We start from the raw sequence: 21,984 nt of genomic DNA, 5'->3' as shown, positions 1-21,984 counted from the left end.
GAAACTTGCATAAGGTTATATGGCCACACCAGGATAAATCCCAGGCAACTGAAGAACCACACCGACTGCTGTTTTACTGCCTCTTTACATGCTTAATACACGTTAATTAAATTTATGAATGAATAATGACAAATGTTTCAAAGTTACTTAATATTAGCCTGTGATTCCATCATTAGGTACCCTTTTCTTAAATAACACCTTACATTTTTAAAATAGCTTTCTTACTCAAGAGAAAATTTCAATGTAAATGCCTGGGAAAATCTAGTAAGAAAAAAATAATAGCACATCATCTATGATTTAATCTCCTAACACTTCTCCTCTGGAATAAAGTTTATAACTAAAAAGATAAATTTTGGTTTTAAAAATGTCTTCTTTTGCACCTTTGAACCAAAGGTCATTTCTCCTGGTTTAAGATTTTAAATTATCTTAAGCAGCCAAGCCAACTAGGACCATCCCAGTTTGCTTTGATAAGTCAGGGCTGGAATAGTAACAAATAAACTAGAAGGGCTGTATCCTCCTGGGAACCAGCTGGCCACAACAATCAAATCATAGATACACATAATCTGCATGCATTCTTTATCATTTTCTTGTTCCGAAGTGAACCTAAGAATCTCTGTGCACTTGCTACAACCTTTAAGTCAGATAGCACAGGACTTTAGAATCAGTATTAAAAATCAGAAGGAAAAATTTTAAACTGAATATAAATAACAACTTTATATAAGGAGTACGTTGAGATACTTTAAAAAAAGAATAACTATTACTAATGTAGCCAAAGAGTTAGGATTTTATACTATGAAATTCCAGAATAGTTTTTTGTGTTATATTAAAGAACATTTATTATATGTCTAAGCATACTATTTTCAGCTTAATTTTTAAATATGATTTATATGCAACCTGAAATGTTTGCCTTCTGGGGTTACTTAGTTTTTGCCTTCTTTCACTTCACCTCATCAGAAATAATTTGCTATTCTGAATCAAGGATGTTTCAAACAGTAAAACAATGTGAAACCTTTTTATTTTTAAAGCATTAGTCTTGCTACCCTTTATACTTTCTGTAATACAAAAACGAAAAACAAAAAACTTCTAAGAAAAGGGAGCCTAACAACCACACATAATTTTAAATCTGAAGTATCATGGGTATTATTCAAACAGAATGCCTTATTTCTTGTCAGTCTTACAACGAATAGATTTGCTCATGTTTTTATTAATCTATTTATTTGCCACTTGTCTTTTACAAGTTTTGCTGTTACTTGCTTATTTGAATTCTGCTCCCTTTTGCAGAACTAACTTGTAGTCACCATCCCTTATCAATCTGTTATAGGCCTGATTCGTCCATGTGTCAACACTCTTCATTTGGTTGGGAGCACCAAGCTTTTCCTAGCTTTGTTATTACCCCCACACTCTACTAAAAACTGACAGCCCTTTTTTCTTACCACCTGTTACCTAGAGCACTGGATCAGACTGTGAAGGACTTTATCCAAAGCAAAGTAGAAAACACTCAGCATTTCTATTACTAGAATAAATATCTGAGCATGAAGATTATTTCTAGTTAGTCCTAAATATGTGATACAATGTGGCCTTCACTGTTAAAAAAAAAAATAAGGGTTTTTAGTTGAATGTGGGCCCATCATACTTTAGATTTAAATATTGACCATTTCCTCAACTCCCACCTAGAAGGAACAAAGTACTCATTTCCAGGGGCATCTATTCATAAAGGAGAATCACACAATAAGTACGATTACCATGCTGTAAGTACAATAATCACAACATCTGGTTATTTTACATGCAATTCATTATCTTAGTACCTAAACTATGTCCATTCTTGGTGTAGAAGCAGGTATTGTTGATAAGGTTAACACAACAGCCAATGACATCACCAGTTGTAAAAGTTGGTCCATAAGGTTGTCCCGTTCCAGAAGAACAAAATGAATGTCCATCATCACCATGATAACCATATGAATGTTTATCCCAGCCTAAAGAGAAAGTTCCAGTATATTTACAGTGAAAAGTAAGGTTCCTCTATACTACAGTTAGTCACCAAGAGTATAACAAGATAAGCAAGAACAGTACTACAACAGATAGTACAAAGATAAAATTCCCAAAAGGACATGTAAATTTTCAACAATTACACAACATTACTTCCATATTAAAATACTGCTTACAACGTTAACGAAAGTAAATTTGCCACACAGAATGCTAAAGCATGTCTTAAACAGAGAGGACTACTACCAGGGGAAAAAAAAAGAAAAAAAAACATGGCAAGACATTTTTCCACACATACTTCCTTTGCTAACAGACCAAAGGAATTTTGCTTTGATTTGGTTTTAACACACACACACACACACACACACACACACAGAGTTAAATATAAAATAGGACATTTTTCTTTCAATTTTCAAAAACTTTTCCCCACGGTTAATTTTTAACATTAGTGAACAAAATACAGAAAATATAATCTAAGAATCACTTGCATATGATTAACAGTTCGGGGAAACAGTTCTGCCATTCACACTGTCCTTAGTTTACTTTTAGTATCAGTCTACATTCCCAGAATATTAAACAAGCAAAAATGGGTTAAAAGCCAGGAATATGTTGGGTAAGAAACAGAACCAACCCACATTAAAATATTTGAAGTCTTTGGTATGACCATGTACTGGAAGCTGAAAATACCAAAAAACAAAACAAAAACAAGCAAAACAAAACAAAGCATGGCATATATGTTATGTTTTGCTAAATAGCATGAAATTTATTAAAACCACTCAGCTGCCACTTTGAACTCATAAGTGATTAAAAATACAGAAGATTAATGTACTTAACTATTTCAAATTACTACTCGAAATTTTTAGCCAGAGTTGGCCATAAGACTGTACTGCATTCAGTCACAATGTACCTGGTAGTCTGTTCATGTTCACTCCTTGAGCAGAAAGACCAATTCCCATGTAACTGTTCAAAAAAAAAAAAGAAAGCAAAGCAGGTTATTAGAGTCACATATGTATAAATTACCAAACACTCTCAAAACATTTTCAGAACCAAGCCCAAATGAAACTCACAGGGTAGCTACAAAAACGTTATTAGGATTCATGAAATAGCAAAGAGGGCATTATTAAGCGATAACAAAACCCAAGTTCACAGTAAACTCCTATAGCAATCATCCATAAATATACCCAAAGTCTTACTAACACTTCTGCACTCTAACAACTATAGAAATCTTTCCAACTTATCGTCATCTATAAATATTTAGGATTATATCTACCTATCTACATATGAATATTTAGAATTAATACTTCTAACAAAAAGTATAGAGGAACTTGTGGAAGAAAAAAGAAATGTTAAGAAACAAATGTGTTCCAAAAGGACACAGTAAAAATCTAGTCTCCACACACAAGAACATGGAGACCTATTGGAAAAAAATGTCCAGTTCATATAAAAATATATGAAATACTTAACAGAATTACATGAAAAATGTGTGCCATGCAGAATCTATATATTGGTTTTCCAAAAATGTTTTGACAAATTGACAAAATGGACCTAAACATGGGACTCTTAATTATTAATTTATGAAACACTAGAATAAAATTATCTCTACAAAAGAAAAGGTCATTATTAAGGTATGCAATTCATTTTTTAAAGTTTATAAAATATTAATAAAACTTGCTAAAGACAGTTCAAAGACAGGGAAGTATAAAGAAATATACTTATAAATAACAGTTGAAAAAAGAAAAACAATAAAAAAGCAAACTGATCCAATCTGTTAAAAGGTTAGTTGACTGTGACTGTATCAAGATTAAAATGGCATTTGACAAATTTCAGCTACCACTCCTAATAAAAACTCAAATAAGAATGAAAGGCACTATTTAAACATGGTATCTTTTTTTCCAAATCTAATATAGCAAGTAAGGTATTCAACAGTGTAACACTGAAGGCATTTCCACTAGAATCAACAACACGGAGATGCATACAACTGTTAAACACCACCATTTTGAAGGTTTTAGTTTTTAATAAGAAAGCTAAATAACCAGTATAAATTTTAGAAGATATAAAATTATCTTAATTTGTTGTTGCTATGATTATGTAGGTAGGAAACTATGGAACCTACTAAAAGCTTCTAGAATTATGTATTTTGACAAAATGACTGAATGTAAGAAAAACACTTTTATTTCTCTTCTAGAGAATAAGCAGCTAGAGAAATGAAGTGGTATGTGTAGACAGACCAAGCATACTAACTACAGAAACTTTTTAAGTGGGAATAAAGAGTTCAAGTAAGGCTCAAAAACGGTATTCTAAAAGCAGCAAGTCAATGTGTCTTTTAGGTATCCTGATAACTGGACAGCATACAAATAGCAATCTTTCTAAAATTGATATATACATGTAATGAAGTTCAAGATAGACTCCAAATAAATTTTTTCAACTAGAAAAGGTGATTTTAAAGTTCATATGGAAAAATAGAGAATTTTGATTACGAGGAAATTTTTAAAGAGAAAAACAACTTAGTGTTTGTCCTACTACACAATAAAACTCACAGGCAATGGAATTTACAAGAGCAATATTACTAGTAAGAGTATGTGTCATATGACACAAGAACGACAAACATTAAGAAACAACATTTTGTGTGTCTAGTCAAGAGTCATTAAAAAAAGTTTTTAAGTCGGTATTCTCATTCCGCCTCTTTGGTCCAAGTATAATATAACAATGTAATCGTTTATTTGAAAAAAAAGTAGTAAGTCACAAGATAATCTTGAGAAGAAACACAAAGCTATGAGCAGGGATACAACTCTGGGCCTGTGAGCGCTCACTACTGGGTAGAGTTTCTCCTTCTGAGGAAACAAAGAACAAAATGGCTCCACAAGCAGATCAGGTGCCACACTCACTGCTTAAAGCCAACACCTGGAATAGGCTTCCCCTCCTGGAAGGAGGATAAGAAAACACCGACACCACCTGCTGCCTTGGCTAAAGCTTATATGACACTTTGGCCTAGCTGGGGAAGGGGAAAGTAGCAGCCTCTTGACTAGGGTCTGGATAACATTGTTGAATGGATCCATGACTGAATCTGCAATACTCCCACTATTGCCTTGAAGACAGAACCTGGAAACTCTAATGCAGAACTGGTTTTAGATTGGGGGCCCAGAAGTTAGAAAGCAACTATAAACTGTAATAAAAAGACAGTAAGTACAGGGCTAGACAGAGAAACAAAATGAAGACAAATGTTAAACTTTCCAACTAAAATGAGGCTGCAAAAACAAAACTCTAAAATATATACTAGATCTATTTGAGAAATACATATGAGGCCAACAAACATGAATTCATTCTAGATTCCATCAATCAACGGATAGCATGACAAGAAAAAATTTTTAAATACATTTAGGATTATGTAAAAGAAAAAAGGATACACTATCCCTAAAGAAATAAAATGGAGCATAAATATTTACTGAGATGATTTAGCTAATTCCACAAGTGAAAAATATGTTAAGTTGAAAGTGCGTATCACATACAGAGAAAGGTAAAAACAAATTCACACATAAGTACATTATAGACTATCAATACAAACAATATCCTCAAAGTTTCCAAAGAAAAAGGCAGATTACCTCTGAAGGAATGACAATTAGACTGACAGCTGACTTCTCCCCAGCAACAGCTGATGAGTGTAAACAATGGCACAGAGTACTGAAGGGAAAGACTGCCAATCTGGAACTTAATTCCCAGGTAAAGTATTACTCAAGAAGGAGAGCAACTAAGATATTTTAAGGCATTATAAAGCTAATGCTTTACTATCCACAAATGTTCACTAAAGGACTATTTGGGATAGAGTTTAGCAGAAAAACAAGTGAAAAACAGAAGAAATGCATAAGACAGAGAAACAATAAGTAGCAAAGAAAATGATGGCATTTTCTAAAATTACTTGCTGAAAAAAATACTATAAAGAATTTTAAAAATCTGTAATCCAGTCATAATATGCTAGAATACAATTCAAAATTACTTGACATGCAAAGACACAGCAAAACATGACTCATATTCACAAGAAAAGACAAACAAAAGAGAATGACTGAGACTATCAAGTAATTGGAATTAGCAGCTAAAATAGTTAAAGCAGTTGTTGTTACAATGCTCAAGGATGGAAATGGAAATATACTTGTACTGAATGAAATGAAATTTTACAAACAAGAAACAATTTTTTAAAATGGAAATTTTGGAGCTGAAATATATTTCAAATAAGCATTTACTAATGTACCTAATGGCACACTGGAAATGGCAAAATGAGTAAGTAAATATGAAGACAAAACTAATACGAAGAACAGAGGAAAAAATACTGATGGAATAAAAAGTGAGTCCCTGGGGCAGTATCAAAAAAAGTCTAAAATACATGTAACCAAAGTCCCACAAGAAGAAAAAAAGACAACGGAACAAAAAAAATAGAGAAAAGTTTCCCAAATTGGGTAAAAGAAAAAAATTTACAGAGTCAAAAAGCATGGCAAACCTCAGCAGGTTAAGTACAAAGAAAGGAACACCGAGGTGCAAATCACAGCCACACGGCTGGAAACTAAAAATGAAGAGAAAGGATTAAATGCAGTCAGAAAAAGAATGATACATTACTTCCATGGAAACACTAAGCTGAATTTTTACTGACTTCTCACAAGAAAGTATGAAGGCCATAAGACAGTGGAACAAAATATTTCAAAGAACAGTAAAGGGGGAGGGAAATCCATGCCAACACAGGGTGTTATATTCAGGGAAATATCCTTCAAGAATGAAAGCGAAATAAAAATTCTCAGATAAAAGGAAAAGAATGTATTACCGGCAGTCCTACACTAAGAAAAATGCTAAAGAAAATCTGGCAAACTGAAAGGCATCAGATAGATATACCATGTATCTATATCATATACGAAGGTATATCAGATAGATACCTGGATTTTCAAGGAATGAAAAGCACTGAAAATGGCGCCAGCATGTATACATAATAAAAGATCACTTTCATTCTTAATTTTCTTAAAACATGTATGACTCCTTAAAGCAAAAATAACATGTATTGTGCAGTTCATAAGATATATAGATGTAGTATCTATGGCAACCTCAGCAAGAAGGACAGGAAGAGGGGAACCTGTATGATTCCAAGTTTCTGTGTTTTATGTGAAATAGTAAAACATTAATTCTCAGTAAATTGTAAAATAGGGGATGTATACTAAAACCTTTAGAGTAATCACTAAAAAACTGTGAAGAGATATTAAAAAGTCAGTCGGTAAATTAAAATGGAATTCTAGTAGTATACCAAAAGGATGATACACCTACCAAGTAGTAGTTAATCCAGGAACACAACATTGGTTTATATTCAAAACACGAATCAATGTACTTTACCAAATTAGGAGAAAACCCAAGTGATCATTTAAATAGTGGTAGGAAAAACATTTGACAAAATTCAACACCCATTCACAATAAAAACTCTAAGCCAACTAGAAATACAGGGGAAGTTCATCAATCTACATTTACAAAAAACCTACAGCTAGCATACTTAATAGTTAAATACTGAAAGCTATTTCTGTACGATCAAGAACAAGGTAAGAGTAACAGCTCTCATCATTTCTATTCAACGTAGTACTAAAACCCTAGGCATTTCAATATGCCAAGACAGAGAAATAAAAGGCATAAATGAAAAAGAAAGAAATCTTACTTTATTTGTAGATGACATGACTTTAACAAAAGAAAATCTTAAAACACACAAAATAATCAGAATTAATACGTGAATTTAACAGGGTTGCAGGATACAAAGTTACTATATAAAAAACCTACTGTTATTTGTATATACTGGTAGCAAACACTAAGAAAGTAAAATTTTAAAAACAATTACATCTACAACAGCACCAGAAAAACAAAATATTTGAAAATTGAGCAAAAGGCAGTAAGATTTCTCTGCTGAAAACTACTGAACACTGATGAGGGGAATTAAAGAAGACATAAATTAATGGAGAGACATGCCATCTGTATGGTCTGGAAGACTCAGTATTATTGGGCTGCAATTCTCTCCAAATTGATCTCTAGAATCAATGCAATCCAAATTATACTCACACTAGGTGGTTTCTGTAAAAACTGACAAAATGATTCTCACCTTTATACAGAAATGCACAGGATCTAAAAATATCCAAAGAAAGTTTGAAAAAGAATACAGTTGTAGGACTCCACTATCTGACCCCAAGATTTACTATAAACCTGAGTAATCAAGACAGTACATGGCACTGGCACTAAGGATAAACAAATAAATCAATGGAATGGATTAAGAGTGAGCCCAAAAAGAGATCCACACTTACACAGTCATGTAATATTTTACAGGGGTGCCGAAACAATCCAAAAGGGTAAGGAAAGTTTTTCTAACAAAAAGTGGTAGAACTGACAAACATTTGCAAAAAGGGAACATTAATCTCTGTCTCACACAACATATAAAACTCAACTGAACATGGCTTATAGTCCTAAACAGTAAGTTAAAACTATAAAGCTTCTAAAAGAAAACATGTTAAAATATCTTAGTGACTTGGGGATCAAGCAAATATTCATTAGGACAAAGGAAGCAAGAACCATAAAATAATAAACTCATAAATTAGACTTCAGCAAAATTAAAAGCTGCTAAAAAGACCTAAGACAATCCAATTTTTCTAAATAGACAAAAGATCTGAATAGACACTTGACAAAATAGGATACTGCAAATAACCAAGAAGCACACGAAACTGCTACACACTATTAGTCATTAGGGAAACGCAAATTAAAACCACACTGAGATAGTACCATACATGGTCAAAATCTAAGACTGACAAGACTGATACTGCCAAGGATATGGCACAATAAGAACTTCAATACACTGCTGGTGGAAATGTAAAATGGTACAACCTCTTCGGAACAATGGCAGGCAGTTTCTCATAAGACTGAACGTGTACTTACCCCAAGACCCAGCAAACCCACTCATAAGAGAAATGAAGCCACACGTGTACCTAAAGACTCATACATATGTTCATGAGAGCTTTCTTCACAATGAGATCAATCTGAAATAGCCTGGGTATCTATCAACAAATAAATGGATATACAAATTGTGGTATGTCTTACTCAGAAATAAAAAGGAAAATGAATTACTGATATACATAACACAGATGATCTAAAAAATGTCGTACTGAATCAAGGAAGCCTTACAAGAGTATTGCTATATGATTCCTTTTACAGGCATACCTCATTTTACTGTGTTTCACAGATACTGAAGTTTTTTGGGTTTTTTTTTTTCTTTAACACATTGCAGGTCTGTGGTAACCATGCATCGAGCAAGTCTATCAGCACTGATTCTCTAACAGCATGTGCTCACTTCATGTCTGTGTCACACTGTTAATTCCTGTAATATTTCAAACTTTTTCATTATTATTAGCATTTTTAAGCAATAAAGTATTTCTAAATTAAGGTGTAGTAGACTTACTATGATATCATGCTACTGCACACTTAATAGACTACAGTATAATGTAAACATAACTTACATGCACTGGGAAACCAAAAATTTCATGTGACTCACTTTGCTTCATTGTGGTGGTCTAAAACAGAACCTGCAATACCTCTGAGGTGTGCCTGTATAAAAAGTTCTGGAACAGGCGAAGTGAAAATAATAGTCACCTCTGAGAGGGTGAGAACAAGGCCTAAATGGGAACAAGTATGAAAGGACATTTCCAAGGATGATGGTATAGCTCTGCTTTTCACCAGGAGCTTGCACTACCCAAGTGTGTAAACATCTGCAAAACTCATCAAATGGCACACTTAAAAGATAAGTGCATTTCACTACGTGTAAATTTTACAATGATGAAAAAAAGAGCAATAAACAAGTATCAAATTTTAATTAACGATATGCATGCTGTAGAAGTTAAAAGTTAACTCTACTTACTTTGAAATGCATCAAAAAAAAGATGGATCAATGAATGGACAGATATGGGATAGAGCAATTACAGTCAGTTCTGGTATTATGTGACATTTGAGTTTCTTAAAATCACTGCACTATACATCATGCAATAAAAAACCACAAAGCTTATGGAGGAACTGGGGTTAAGAGCAAAACATTCAAAAACTTCATCAGTATCATATTTTTAAAAAAAGATAAGACCCAAATAAAACCACTAAAATTCAATAAAAACGATTTTACACATGCTGAATTGTCAAGAAATACACAAATAGCGCAATAAATATAGCACTTTACACTGAAAAAGACCCAAAGTTTACTTGGGGAAGTGGATGACGTAGGACTGCAGCCTGTGAGTTACTGTGAAGTGGTGGAAGGAGTTATGTGACGGGAAATTTGCAACACCAGATGTAGATGGGTGCGGCTCATAACAAAAAAGTGAACCAAGATACTGGCAGATGTTGGAGGTGTTGCATGACATATAAAAACAAGCTCAAATTCAACAGCAGTGAGGGAATGGAAAGATTTATTTGAGTACATGGACAAGAAATTTATTATTGTGATGCTATGTGTTTAGAAGTGGAAATGGACATGAAGATTTTTTAGATCAATTTATCAGTACAAATAATTTTAAATTATACATTATTAGCACTTCTAAGTAAGTAACAGTTGTGCCAAAGAGCAAATAACAGAGACTAAGAGGATTAGTTTGGTTTAATTCCTATTACAGACAGATTTAAGTTTTACTATATTGTTTGTCTGATCTGTTCTCTCCATCATCCTTTTCTGTGATCTTTGTATTTTTCTATTTTATGATCTTTCTTACTTTTTGCCATATATTTTGGTATTGTATAAGTGAGTATCATCATAAGTTTTTAAAAGCTGCACCTTTAATATATTACATCCTTGACTGCATTAGTATATTTATCAAATGCTGACAATGCAACACATAACTTTTCAAAACCTGTTTATCTCTTCCTATATGTTTTGATACTATGGTCATAATTTACCTCTTTATATGTCACAAACTAAACAGAATCATGTTGTATTATTAACCCAATTAGACCAACAAACTTCTCATCAGAAAACATGGAAGCCCAAAGGCAGTAGGATGACATACTGCAATTGCTGAAAGAAAAAACTATAAACCAACAATCCTGTATCCAGTAAAACTATACTTCAAAAATGAAGAAATTAAGACATTCCTAAACAACAAAAACAAAGAATCTGTCACTAGCAGTCCTACACTATACAAAATAATACGGTGGAAAAGAGAGGAAACTAGACAGTTACACAAACACGTACAAAGGAATAAAGGACATCAGTAAAGATGACTGCATAGGTAAATATACAAGGCAGCATAAATATATGTTTTTTGTAACTCTGCTCTCTCCTATCTAACTTAAAATGACACAAAGCAATAATTATAACTCTCTGGGCTTAAACTATTTAAACATACAATTTTATGTCAATAAGAAGAAAAAGAAGGGAGAAAATACAGGTATTATGGAGCTAGGTTTAATATATTATTGGAATTAAGTTGATATTAATCCAAATTATATTGTTTTGAGTTAGGATGTTATCTGAGGAATCCTCTGGAGCAACCACTAAGAAAATAACTCAAAAACTACAGAAAAGAAACCCCAATGAAATTAAAAGGTACACCAAAAAGTCTACTTCAAACAAAAGAAAATAACATAAGAAAAAAGTGACGTAAGACCAAAATGGCAGGCATAAGTTCTACCTTATCAGTAATCACAATTAATGCAAATAGGTAAATTCATCCAATCAAATGGTAGAGTTTCACAGAACAGATTTTTCTTTTTCTAAAGATCCGATGAGATGTTGTCTGTGGAGACATTTTAGATTTGAACACACAAATAGGTTGAAATTAAAAGGAAAGAAAAATAAATACCATGCAAATAGGAATCAAATGAGAGCTGAACTAATACCAGATAAAACAGACTTTAAGACAGAAGTTGTTACTAGAAATAAAACAATATATTTATCATGATAAAATGGTTAACATATCAAGAAGACATAAAAATTAAACACAAATTCAAACCTAATAACAGACCCCTAAAATATTAAAGCTAAAACTCAAGAATTAGGGAGAAACACACAATTTATCGTAATGGTTGGAGACTTCAATACCTACTTCCAATAATGGATAAAACAACCAAACAGAAGATCAAATAGAAATGTAAAACTTCAATATAACTGGAAAGAACCAGAACTAACAGTTACAGAACTTGCTGCCAACCACAGTAGAATACACATGCTCAAGTGCACACAGATCTTCCAGGATGTATTAGGCCATAAAACAAGCCTCAATACATTAAAAAAAAAATTGAAATCATACATAATATATTCTCCAACCACAAGAAAATTAAATTAGAAATCACAAACAGAAGGATTTTTGGAATGTACACAAATGTGTGGGTACTAAACAACACACTCCTAAAAAAAAATATACAACAAAGAAATCGCAAAGAAAATTTTAAAATATTTAGTAATGAATGAGAATGAAAACACAACAGACCAAAATTTGTAAGATGTAGCTAAAGTAGTTCTTAGAAGGAAATTTATAGCTGCAATTGCCTGTAATAAAAAAAGAAAGATCTTTAATGAATAATCCAACCCTCAACCTTGAGAAACTAGAAGAATAAACTATTAAACCTGAAACAGGCAACAGGAAGGAAACCATAAAGAGTAGAGCAGCAATAAAATAGAGACCAGAAAAATAACAGAATCAATTAACAAAAAAATTGGTTCCACTAAGCAAGAAAAAAAAAAAGACTCTAATTACTAAAAATCAGGAATAAAAGTAGAAATATTACTGCCAAACTAAAAAAGACTATTAGGAAATAAAAAAAGATGATAAGAAAATACTATATAGCAACAAATATGTAATTTTAAATGAACAAACTCCTAGAAAGTCACAAACTATCAAAACTGATTAGCAATCTTAAAACTTCCCACAAAGAAAAGCCCATGTTCAGAGATGGCTTCACTGGTGAATTCTACTAAACATAGGAAGAAAAATGATCACCAATCCTTCTCAGACTCTTCTTACCCCAAAAGTTAGAAACACTAACTAATTCTACAAGGCCAGTGGTACCCTCTTGCCAAAATTAGATAAAAATATCATAAGAAAACAACAGAAAAATATCCTTTGTGAACACAGATGCACAAATCCTCAACAAATTACTAACAAACCAAACCCAGCAACACATAAAAAGGATTATACACCATGACCAAGAGGAATTAATGCCAGGAATAAAAGGACGGTTTAGAAACAGAATCAATGTAATACACTATATTTAAACAGAATAAAGGATAAAATCCACATGATCATCTCAACAGACATTAAAAAAAAGAATTAAGACAAAATCCATCACCCTTTCCTGATAAAGATACTCAATTAATCAGAAATAAAAGGGAATCTCCCAACCTGATAAACATCATATTTAATGGTAAGAGACTGCTCTTCCCTTAAAATCATGAACAAGAAAAAGATATCCTCTTTTATTACTTCTATTCAACATGGTACTGGAGGTTCCAGCCTGGGCAATAAAGCATGAAAAATAAATTAAAAGCACCAGATTGTTAAGGAAAGAGTAAATATCCTCTATTCACATATAACATTATTTTGTATATAAAAATTCAAAAAAATCCTTACCAAAATACTATTAAAATCGATATACAAGTTCAGCAAGATTGCAGGATATAAGTTCAATATGAAAAAATCAATTTTATTTCTATACACTAGCAATGAACAATTTGAAATTTAAGAAAACAATTCCATTTACAATAGAATAAAAAAAATCTATAAATAAGCTTAATAAAACAGTACAAGACTTGAATACTAAAAACTACAAAACATTGAAAGAAATGAAAGCACAGCTAGCCAAGTAAATGGATAGGCAACCATGTCCATGGATTGGAAGAATTAATATTAGTTAATATTGTTAAGACAGCAATATTCCTCTAATTAATCTAGAGATTCAAGGCAATATCTATCAAAAGTCTAACTCATTTTTCTTCAGGAACTGACAAACTGATCCTGAAACTCATATTGCAATGGGGCCCAGAAGAGCCAAAACAATTTTGAAAAGGAAGAACAAAATTAGAGGACTCACACAACCCAATTTTAAAACTCACTATAAAGTTATAGTAATCAAGAGAGTGTATTATTGGCTTAAGCACAGACATATATACTAATGCAATAAAATTTAGAATCTAGAAATTAATGTGGGGATATAGCTCAGTGGTAGAGTGTGCTTGGCATGCACAAGGTCCTGGGTTCAATACCCACTACCTCCATTAAAATAACTAAATAAATAAATAAACCTAATCCATCCCCCAAACAGAAATTAACACTGACATTTATGATAAATTGATTTTGACAATTCAAAAGGGGAAAGAATAGTTTTTTCAATAAATGGTTTGGGGACAACTGGATATATCTATGCAAAACAACAAAGGTGAATCAATACCTCACAACATATTCAAAAATTAACTCAAAAATGGAATCAAGAGCTAAGAGGAAAGGCCAAAACCGTAAACTCTTAGACAAAAATATTGGACTAAATATTCATGACCTTCAATTAGGCAATGGTTTCTTAGATATGACACCAAAAACACAAGCAAGGAAAGAAAAAGATAAACTAGACTTCATAAAAATTTAAAATTTTGTCCTTCAAAGGACACCATCAAGGAGGTAAAAAGACAACCCAAAGAATAGGAGAAAGTATATGCAAATCATATAGGTGACAGGTTATTTCTATCCAGAACATATAAACAACTCTTAGAACTCAACTATGAAAAGAAAACCTAACCAAAAAGTGGGCAAGGGATCTGAATAGACATTTCTCCAAAGACGATATACAAGTGACCAATAAGCACATGAAAAGATGCTCAACATCATTAATCACTAGGAAATGCAAATCAAAACTACTATAAGGTTTTACTTTGTACACACTAGGATGGCTAGAATCAAGAAGACATTTTGCTAGGATGTGGAGAACTTAAAACTTTCTCAGCTGGTGGCAATGTAAAATAGCATACCCACTTTGGAAAACAGTCTGGCAGTTCCTCAAAATGGTAATCATAGTTTCCCTATAAACCATTAATTCAACTCCTAGGTATCTATCCAGGAAAAATGAAAACATATCCACTCAAAAATGTTACACAAATGTTCCTAACAGCATTTTTCATAACAGCCAAAAAGTGTTTCTACCTATCGATGAATAGATAAACAAAATGTAATATAGCTTTGCAATGGAATATTACTTGGCAACAAAAAGAAATGGAGCACTGATAAACACTACAGCATGAACAAACCTTGAAAACATTACACTAAGACAAGCCAGAAACAAAAGGTCACATATTATATGACGCCACTTATATAAAATGTTCATTATAGGCAAATCCACAGAAACAAAATAGACAAGTGGTTGCCTAGGACTAGGAGTCCTAGATATAACAGGATTTCTCTGTCAGGTGATGAAAATGTTCTAAAATTAGACAGTGGTAAAGGTTACACAATTCTGTAAAGATACTAAAAACTACCAAAGATGCTTTTAAGGGTGAATTTTTAAGGGTATGTGAATTATGTCTCCATAAAACCCTGACTAAAACATTAACAAGAGGACTTCTGGCTTCAGCTCTGATATGTAAAAAGACTGAAATCTGTTACTCCCATTCTCACAAGAAAAGAAGATGAACAAATGTAAAGCAACAGCTCTCCCTAGATTCATCAGAAAACTGAGTTCACAGTGCAAAATGCCTTCAGGAAAATGGAAAAGACAAGTGAATATGGAGAATGAGAGCTGAGCAGGAGCCTCTGAAGACAGTTTAGAGAAATACTTTAAAGGTAACTGATGAATTGCTGGAGGCTGATTGTAAACCAGCTGGAGCTGTAGAACTCTTAGGTTCTGGTCTTAGAGAAGCCTCCATATATTCATGAACTCTACCAGGTTATCATTAAAAAAAAATCCCTTCCAGTTTTGTGCTCAGGGAGAGTTAAAGTAACCATTTTGAGATATACCCAGAACAATCTGTTCTCTTTAACTAAGACCTGCCTTTTTGACCTAGAGGAAGGGCAGTTAGACAACTCCAGTCACAGCTAGCCTTCCTGACCGAAGTAAGGGGAGAGGGGAAAAGACTGAACTCTTTCAAAGGGACTCTGGTCCACTTCAACCACTGATATTTAATCGTAAGTTACAGAACACTTCTGTTCCCAGTACCCATATCACCACATCAACAAGGCTCCAGTATAAAAACAAATTACAACTGAGAGAGCTGAAAGACACACTATTTAAGGAGCTTCTAGGGAAGCCCCAAACAGCAGGGAAAACAAAAACAAGGAAACTAGAGGTAAATGAAGCTCTGACATCTACAGACAATATAAACAAGTAGCAAACATTAAACACAGCCTAACTACTAGCCAGATAATTATAACACCTCACACTAAAGATCTATTTACCCAAGTTCCTACTACTAAATAAATCATGTAATTGTCAACAACAACAAAAAATGCAAAAAAAACCCCACCAAGACATATTAAAATATTGGTTCTGTAAAGAAAAATCTTTTGGGCTTCCAAGTCTCTGTAAGAGAAAAAAGAAAATGGTTTAAGACTTTGACAATACTTCATATCCAGGTCCATGGGGCTCAAGAAAATATAAACCAGGGATTTTACATCCAATCAAACCTTCAGATATAATGGGTATAACGGTCAGAAGCAAATGTTAAGAACCAGAGAGAATTTAATACCATTCCCATGAGCTCTCCCTGAGCTCTTTAGTAAAGAATGAGTTTCAAGGGGGAGGGTGCAGTTCAAGTGGTAGAGTGCATGCTTAGCACACCCAAGGTCCGGAGTTCAATCCCCAGTACCTCCTCCAAAAATAAATAAATAAGCAAACCTAATTACCTCCCCTCCAAGGAGAAAAAAAAAAAAGAATGAGCTTCAAACAATCAAAAAACTCTAAGAGAAGCTTTGGGATAAGATCTGGTGGTGATATATACTGAATTTAGAACTAACACTAAACAATAAGGTAACAGAGTTGTGTACGCAAATGTTTGTGCCATATGTGTGTGTATGTGTGTATTAACAAAATGGAGTAGGGGAGAGTTTACTAAAAATGGAATGATTTATTGACACACTAGACTACCTAGATGAATCTCAAATGCGTTGTGCTAAGTGGAAAAATAAAAAGGTTACGTTTATATGACATTTCCATTTATATGACATATGACATTCTGATTTCAAAAGGAAAAACTACAGAAACAGAGAACAGATCAGTTGCTGGCAGGAGTCAGGGGCCGAGGGAATTTTGGGACGTGAGGGAATTGTTCTTGATCTTGATTATGGTGGCTGTTTTACGATTCTATGCATCTGTCAAAACCCACAGACCGACACCACCACCCCCAAAAGTGAATTTTACTGCATGTGAATCAATAATAAATTTTTAAATGCCAGAAAAAAAAAAAGAAAGAAAGAAGGAAAGATTCTAGGGAAGAGAGAAGGAAAGGTCAAGAAGAGGTTAGTAGCTAATTCCATCATTGCTCATAAAAGAGAATATAAAAGAGGGGACCACAGGTACTATTACAATTCCTAAATGTAAAAATACACTAACTCCCCCACTAAAAAAAACCAAATAGACTAACTGTATCATTAAAAAAAAACCCCAAATTCAAAAGTGACAAAAATGTTTAAGTTTCCTTTCACTCCTCTCTGCAGCTAACCACTTCCCCCACTGAGAAGCAACCAGTGTCACCAGTTACTCGTGAGATCTGTTAAAACTTTTCTATGGCATATTTGCTTATATTTTCAAAAGGAAATAATGGAAAGAAAAAACAAGAACTAGTAAAAATGGATACCTATGGGGAAAGAAGACCAGGATGAAGTGAGCCTTCTGTGAAGTGCCCTCTTGTACAGTTCTAATTTGGGAACAATGTAAATGTTCAAATGTTTTACATAATTTAAGAAAACAAAAATCAAAAAGAAAAAAAAATAACCTCCATAAACAGAAGATAAATTTAAGTAAGTGAAACTAATGGTATGTCAAGTTGATGGCAGAAACAGAGAAAAGAATTACTTCAAATGACTTTTAAAGCACAATATTTTGAATACCTATCCCTAGTGGGATACATTCTAAAGATAAAAATACATAAAACTAAATACATAAAAACACATTAAAAAATCATACAGTAGTGAATATTCTTTTCAGTCATAATATTAGTATGTTAATTGAGAAATATATAGTTGTGTTCAAGGACAAAGCAAATAAAAAATTGTGTCAGTAACACTAGAAACAAAGATTTCCGGAGTAAGAAAAAAGATACAAGTGTAAAATTAGAGAATTTAGGTAAAACTGATCTGGAAACTTTAACTTTGAGATGCATTAAAAAATATGATGGGTTCAGATGGACAGATTTGTGATAAAGCAAATACAGCAAAATCCTAACTCTAAAATCAAGGCAGTAGATGGGTGTTCACTGTATTAACTCTTCTTTATGTTAGAAAACGCTGGGGAGGAAAACTGCTGAGATTCCACGCTAAGTCACAGAGAGAGCAGCACTGGGATGAAGACAACTCTTCACTGGGCTGTGCTTCCATCCCCACAGTTACTACTCTGGAACCATTTTAAACACCTTTTTTTTTTCCATTTTTTTTTTTTTTTTGGAGGGAGAGATAACTAGGTTAATTAATTAATTAATTATATTATTTATTTATTTATTTGATGGAGGCTCTGGGGATTGAACCCATGACCTCCTGCACGCTAAGAATGTGCTCTCCATTGAGCTATACCCTCCCCCCTTAAACATCTTAACAACTCTTCCTGAAAATCTTACTCATCTGCCAAATCATCCACAAAAAAATCAAAAGGTCCAGGACTAACAGACCATGTCTCTTTATTTTGGAACCTAAGTGCTTCCAGCAGTGGGCAAACAGCAAGCACTAAATATATCTGAGATAAACATGAATAGATTGGTTACAAACTGTCTGTCTGGTTCTGAAAAACTAAAATATGATTTCAAGTAATATATTAATTACAACAAAGCTATACAACCTGAATTTTACATTGAAAGATTATGGGCATCTTCAAAACATTATTAAAATGGAATTTTCTCTCTGAATTTTTAATTAAGCTAATATTAAGTATAAGAAGTGGTACATTTGAGAATAATATACTTCTAAAATCTCTTTTATGTGATTCAAATATACCTTAAACCAATTCTTCTTTCTTAGACTAACATTAAAATTCATTTGAATACAGAAAAAAAAAAGGCTGAGAGAATATACCCCGAAATGTCAACGTAGTTTAGTATGGGTATCAGGACTGCAGACGCTTTTAAAAATAGCTATGCTTTTTTCTATTTCATAGTATTTGTTTGATTTTCCCTTTTGCAGTAAGAATATACTACCTTACAACTGGAAAAAAAGGTTCTTTAAAAAGTCCATATGCATTTGCTGGGTATTAAATAACGGATGGAGTAAAGGTGATGTGGGATTTCAACTACCCTGAAAACAGATAACCAACTCAAGAATAATTTAAGAAACATGATGACTATATATCTCTAGGGTACTTTTCCCACATTCACTGGATATTCTGTTAAATGACATTTTCTTCACCACCAAAAATGCAGCTCCCAATCTTCTTTGGTGGTTTCAAAACATAGATAAAAAAGTATTCAAAATCCAAGACTCATTTTGTTCATTCCATAAACACCAAACACCTGTACTCCATACAAGGTGCAGAACTGGGGACGCGCAGAAGAAAAGACGTCGTCCCCACCTACCTCCTTGCAGTCAGCGTATGTACCCGGCACCCATTTGGTGCCTGGCAGCGTTCTACGCGCTGAGGATACAGGAGCAGACAAAATGGACCCAAAGTCCCTTCTACTTCTCTTCATGTGAGTCGTCTCTCATTGCTACCTCCTACCTGGCATCTCCAACAACTCCATCTCAGAAATCCCACCACATCTCTTCTTAAACCTCACAAGAAACAGCAACATACAAAATTCTCCGTTTTGTCTGCTTTTATCAGCTTTTTACTGATTTCATTTCTTCCTTACCCAGCCTGAACTGAAACTGTCCGTTTAAACATTCCCTCACCAGTAACCTCAGCTACAGCTGTTCTTCCAACTGACCTATCACTTCCCACCCTGCATCAATCATACAATTCAACTTTCCTCCCTAACCAGCTAACCAGCTGAGTACCGAGAGAAAAATGTTGTTATGTATATAAACTGCTGTCAAAACAAATTCATGATTTTAAATCTCATAGTTCCACCATATTTTTACTTCTTTGATCGATGAATATTTACTAAGTAACTAAGTGTGGGACAACACAGATTAAGCTGCAAAAAAGACGAAAGCCTGTGCTCTCGTGGAGCTGGGCTGGCACTCTAACATTAAAGAAGACAGATCTTACATAAATAATTATGAATCTGACACAATGCTATAAAGCGGGAGGGCAAGGTGCTATGAAAGCAGATAACAGAGGCGTCTAACCTAGTTTGGAGGTGGAAAGGTTGTCAAGACAGGCTTCTGTTCTAATCAATTCTGTATTCCAGCCCACATTCCTAATTTATATTTAACCCCTCAACTCCACCCCCTTAGCAAAGGAACTAGCCTCTTCAACTTTTCTTTGGATTCCCTATGATTCCCTCTCCTCAGTGTACACATATGACCAAGTGTCTCCCACCCAAACAGAAGCTGGACTTATCTTTCTAGAAAGTAATCTGGCCACTGCATCATGCATCTTAAAAATATGCATACTCTCCCTATCAGTGCAATAATTCTACTTCAAGAAATCTTTCCCAAAGAAATAAAGGTAAATTTAAAGCATAAAAATTATTTGAAATAGTGAAAAGAGTTAGAAGCAACTTAAATAACAACCGGAGAATAGTTACAGATGTGCCTTAATACGCGCACAATAGACTATATGCTGCAGCAACAAAGCCAAAAGAAGAGAAATGGTCAGAGCTCTTAATCTTACAGTCAAATGCTTATACCTGTAACTATGTTAAGGAATACATAGTAATAAATACGGGTAAGTAAATCAATAATAAAGGCAGAATGTACAGATGTGTAAGGAGAGTACTGCTGTGCAATAAAAAGGTGTATATATAAACACTGCAAGGAAGCAAGCTGAATTATTAACAGCAATATACAAGATGATAATTTTCTTCCTCACAGTTTTCTGAATGGATGGAGAACGACTGCTTTCCACAAGAACAGTGCAGCTGGGCCGTGCACTGGCTCCATCACCTCCATTCCTTCCCTCTGACTCTGACACACTGCACCCGCTTCTGTCCCAACTTTAAGGAAACAACAACCTCCAAAGTGACAAGCCAGCCGACTCTTCAGTTCCCTTTTTAATTGACATCCTTGCTTCTAACACACAATACTACCTAGGATCTCCCTCCTAACCCTGACCACTCCTCCTCAGAATCTTCAACTAGATTCCCCTCTCCTGTATATCTTACAAATATGGTGTTTCAGATGTCCATCCTAGGCGCTCTTCTTTTTTTACATCACATACTTGGGGGATCACATCAATCCTCAAGGCTTCAACAACTTATATTCTGATTGACTCCAAAATCCACCTACAGCTTTTCTTTCTCCTAAACTTCATTTAATTCTTTCAACAGCTACCCTCACCCTCCCATCTTAATCAAGTTTTTTTTTCTTTAAAGTCCTAAATAGCTAGCCATTCCATCTACTTTCCTCACTAACTCTACCACACAGATTAAGCCAACTTAAAATCATAATTGCCCAACTGGTCCTCATGTGTCTCTCAAGACCTCTCTTTTCTGCATTACCATCAGAGTAACCCCCCTAAAATGCAAATCCAGTGGTTATCATTCCCTTTTAAAACTGGAACCTAGAAGATAAAGATAATACACCAGAAGTCCTTCATGGTCATCTCTAGACACACTCCTACCACAGAACTCGGGGCTGCTCCTTCTCCACCAGCAGCAGCATCAAGTGTGTGCCAAGCACTCTAATGAGTGCTTTAAATGAATCATTGAATCTAATCCATTTTACAGAAAAGGAAACA

The 21,984-nt window shown here is 33.8% G+C and overlaps 1 protein-coding gene across 1 annotated transcript in view; it reads right to left on the bottom strand.

Annotated features, from left to right (window-relative positions):
• Positions 1 to 21,984, bottom strand: part of RANBP9 (RAN binding protein 9) — a 72,907-nt gene that overhangs the window by 31,526 nt on the left and 19,397 nt on the right. Inside the window, exons 3-4 of the mRNA XM_006198627.3 lie at positions 2,891 to 2,943; positions 1,806 to 1,973 (exon numbers count right to left, since the gene is read on the bottom strand). Coding sequence (XP_006198689.2) covers positions 1,806 to 1,973; positions 2,891 to 2,943 — 221 coding nt within the window. The remainder of the gene's footprint in view (positions 1 to 1,805; positions 1,974 to 2,890; positions 2,944 to 21,984) is intronic.

The sequence above is a fragment of the Vicugna pacos genome, chromosome 20 (assembly GCF_048564905.1).
Source record: "Vicugna pacos chromosome 20, VicPac4, whole genome shotgun sequence".
In the NCBI taxonomy this organism is placed as follows: domain Eukaryota; kingdom Metazoa; phylum Chordata; class Mammalia; order Artiodactyla; family Camelidae; genus Vicugna; species Vicugna pacos.
The sequence above is the reverse complement of the archived record's forward strand: the minus strand, read 5'-3'. Positions and strand labels throughout refer to the sequence as shown.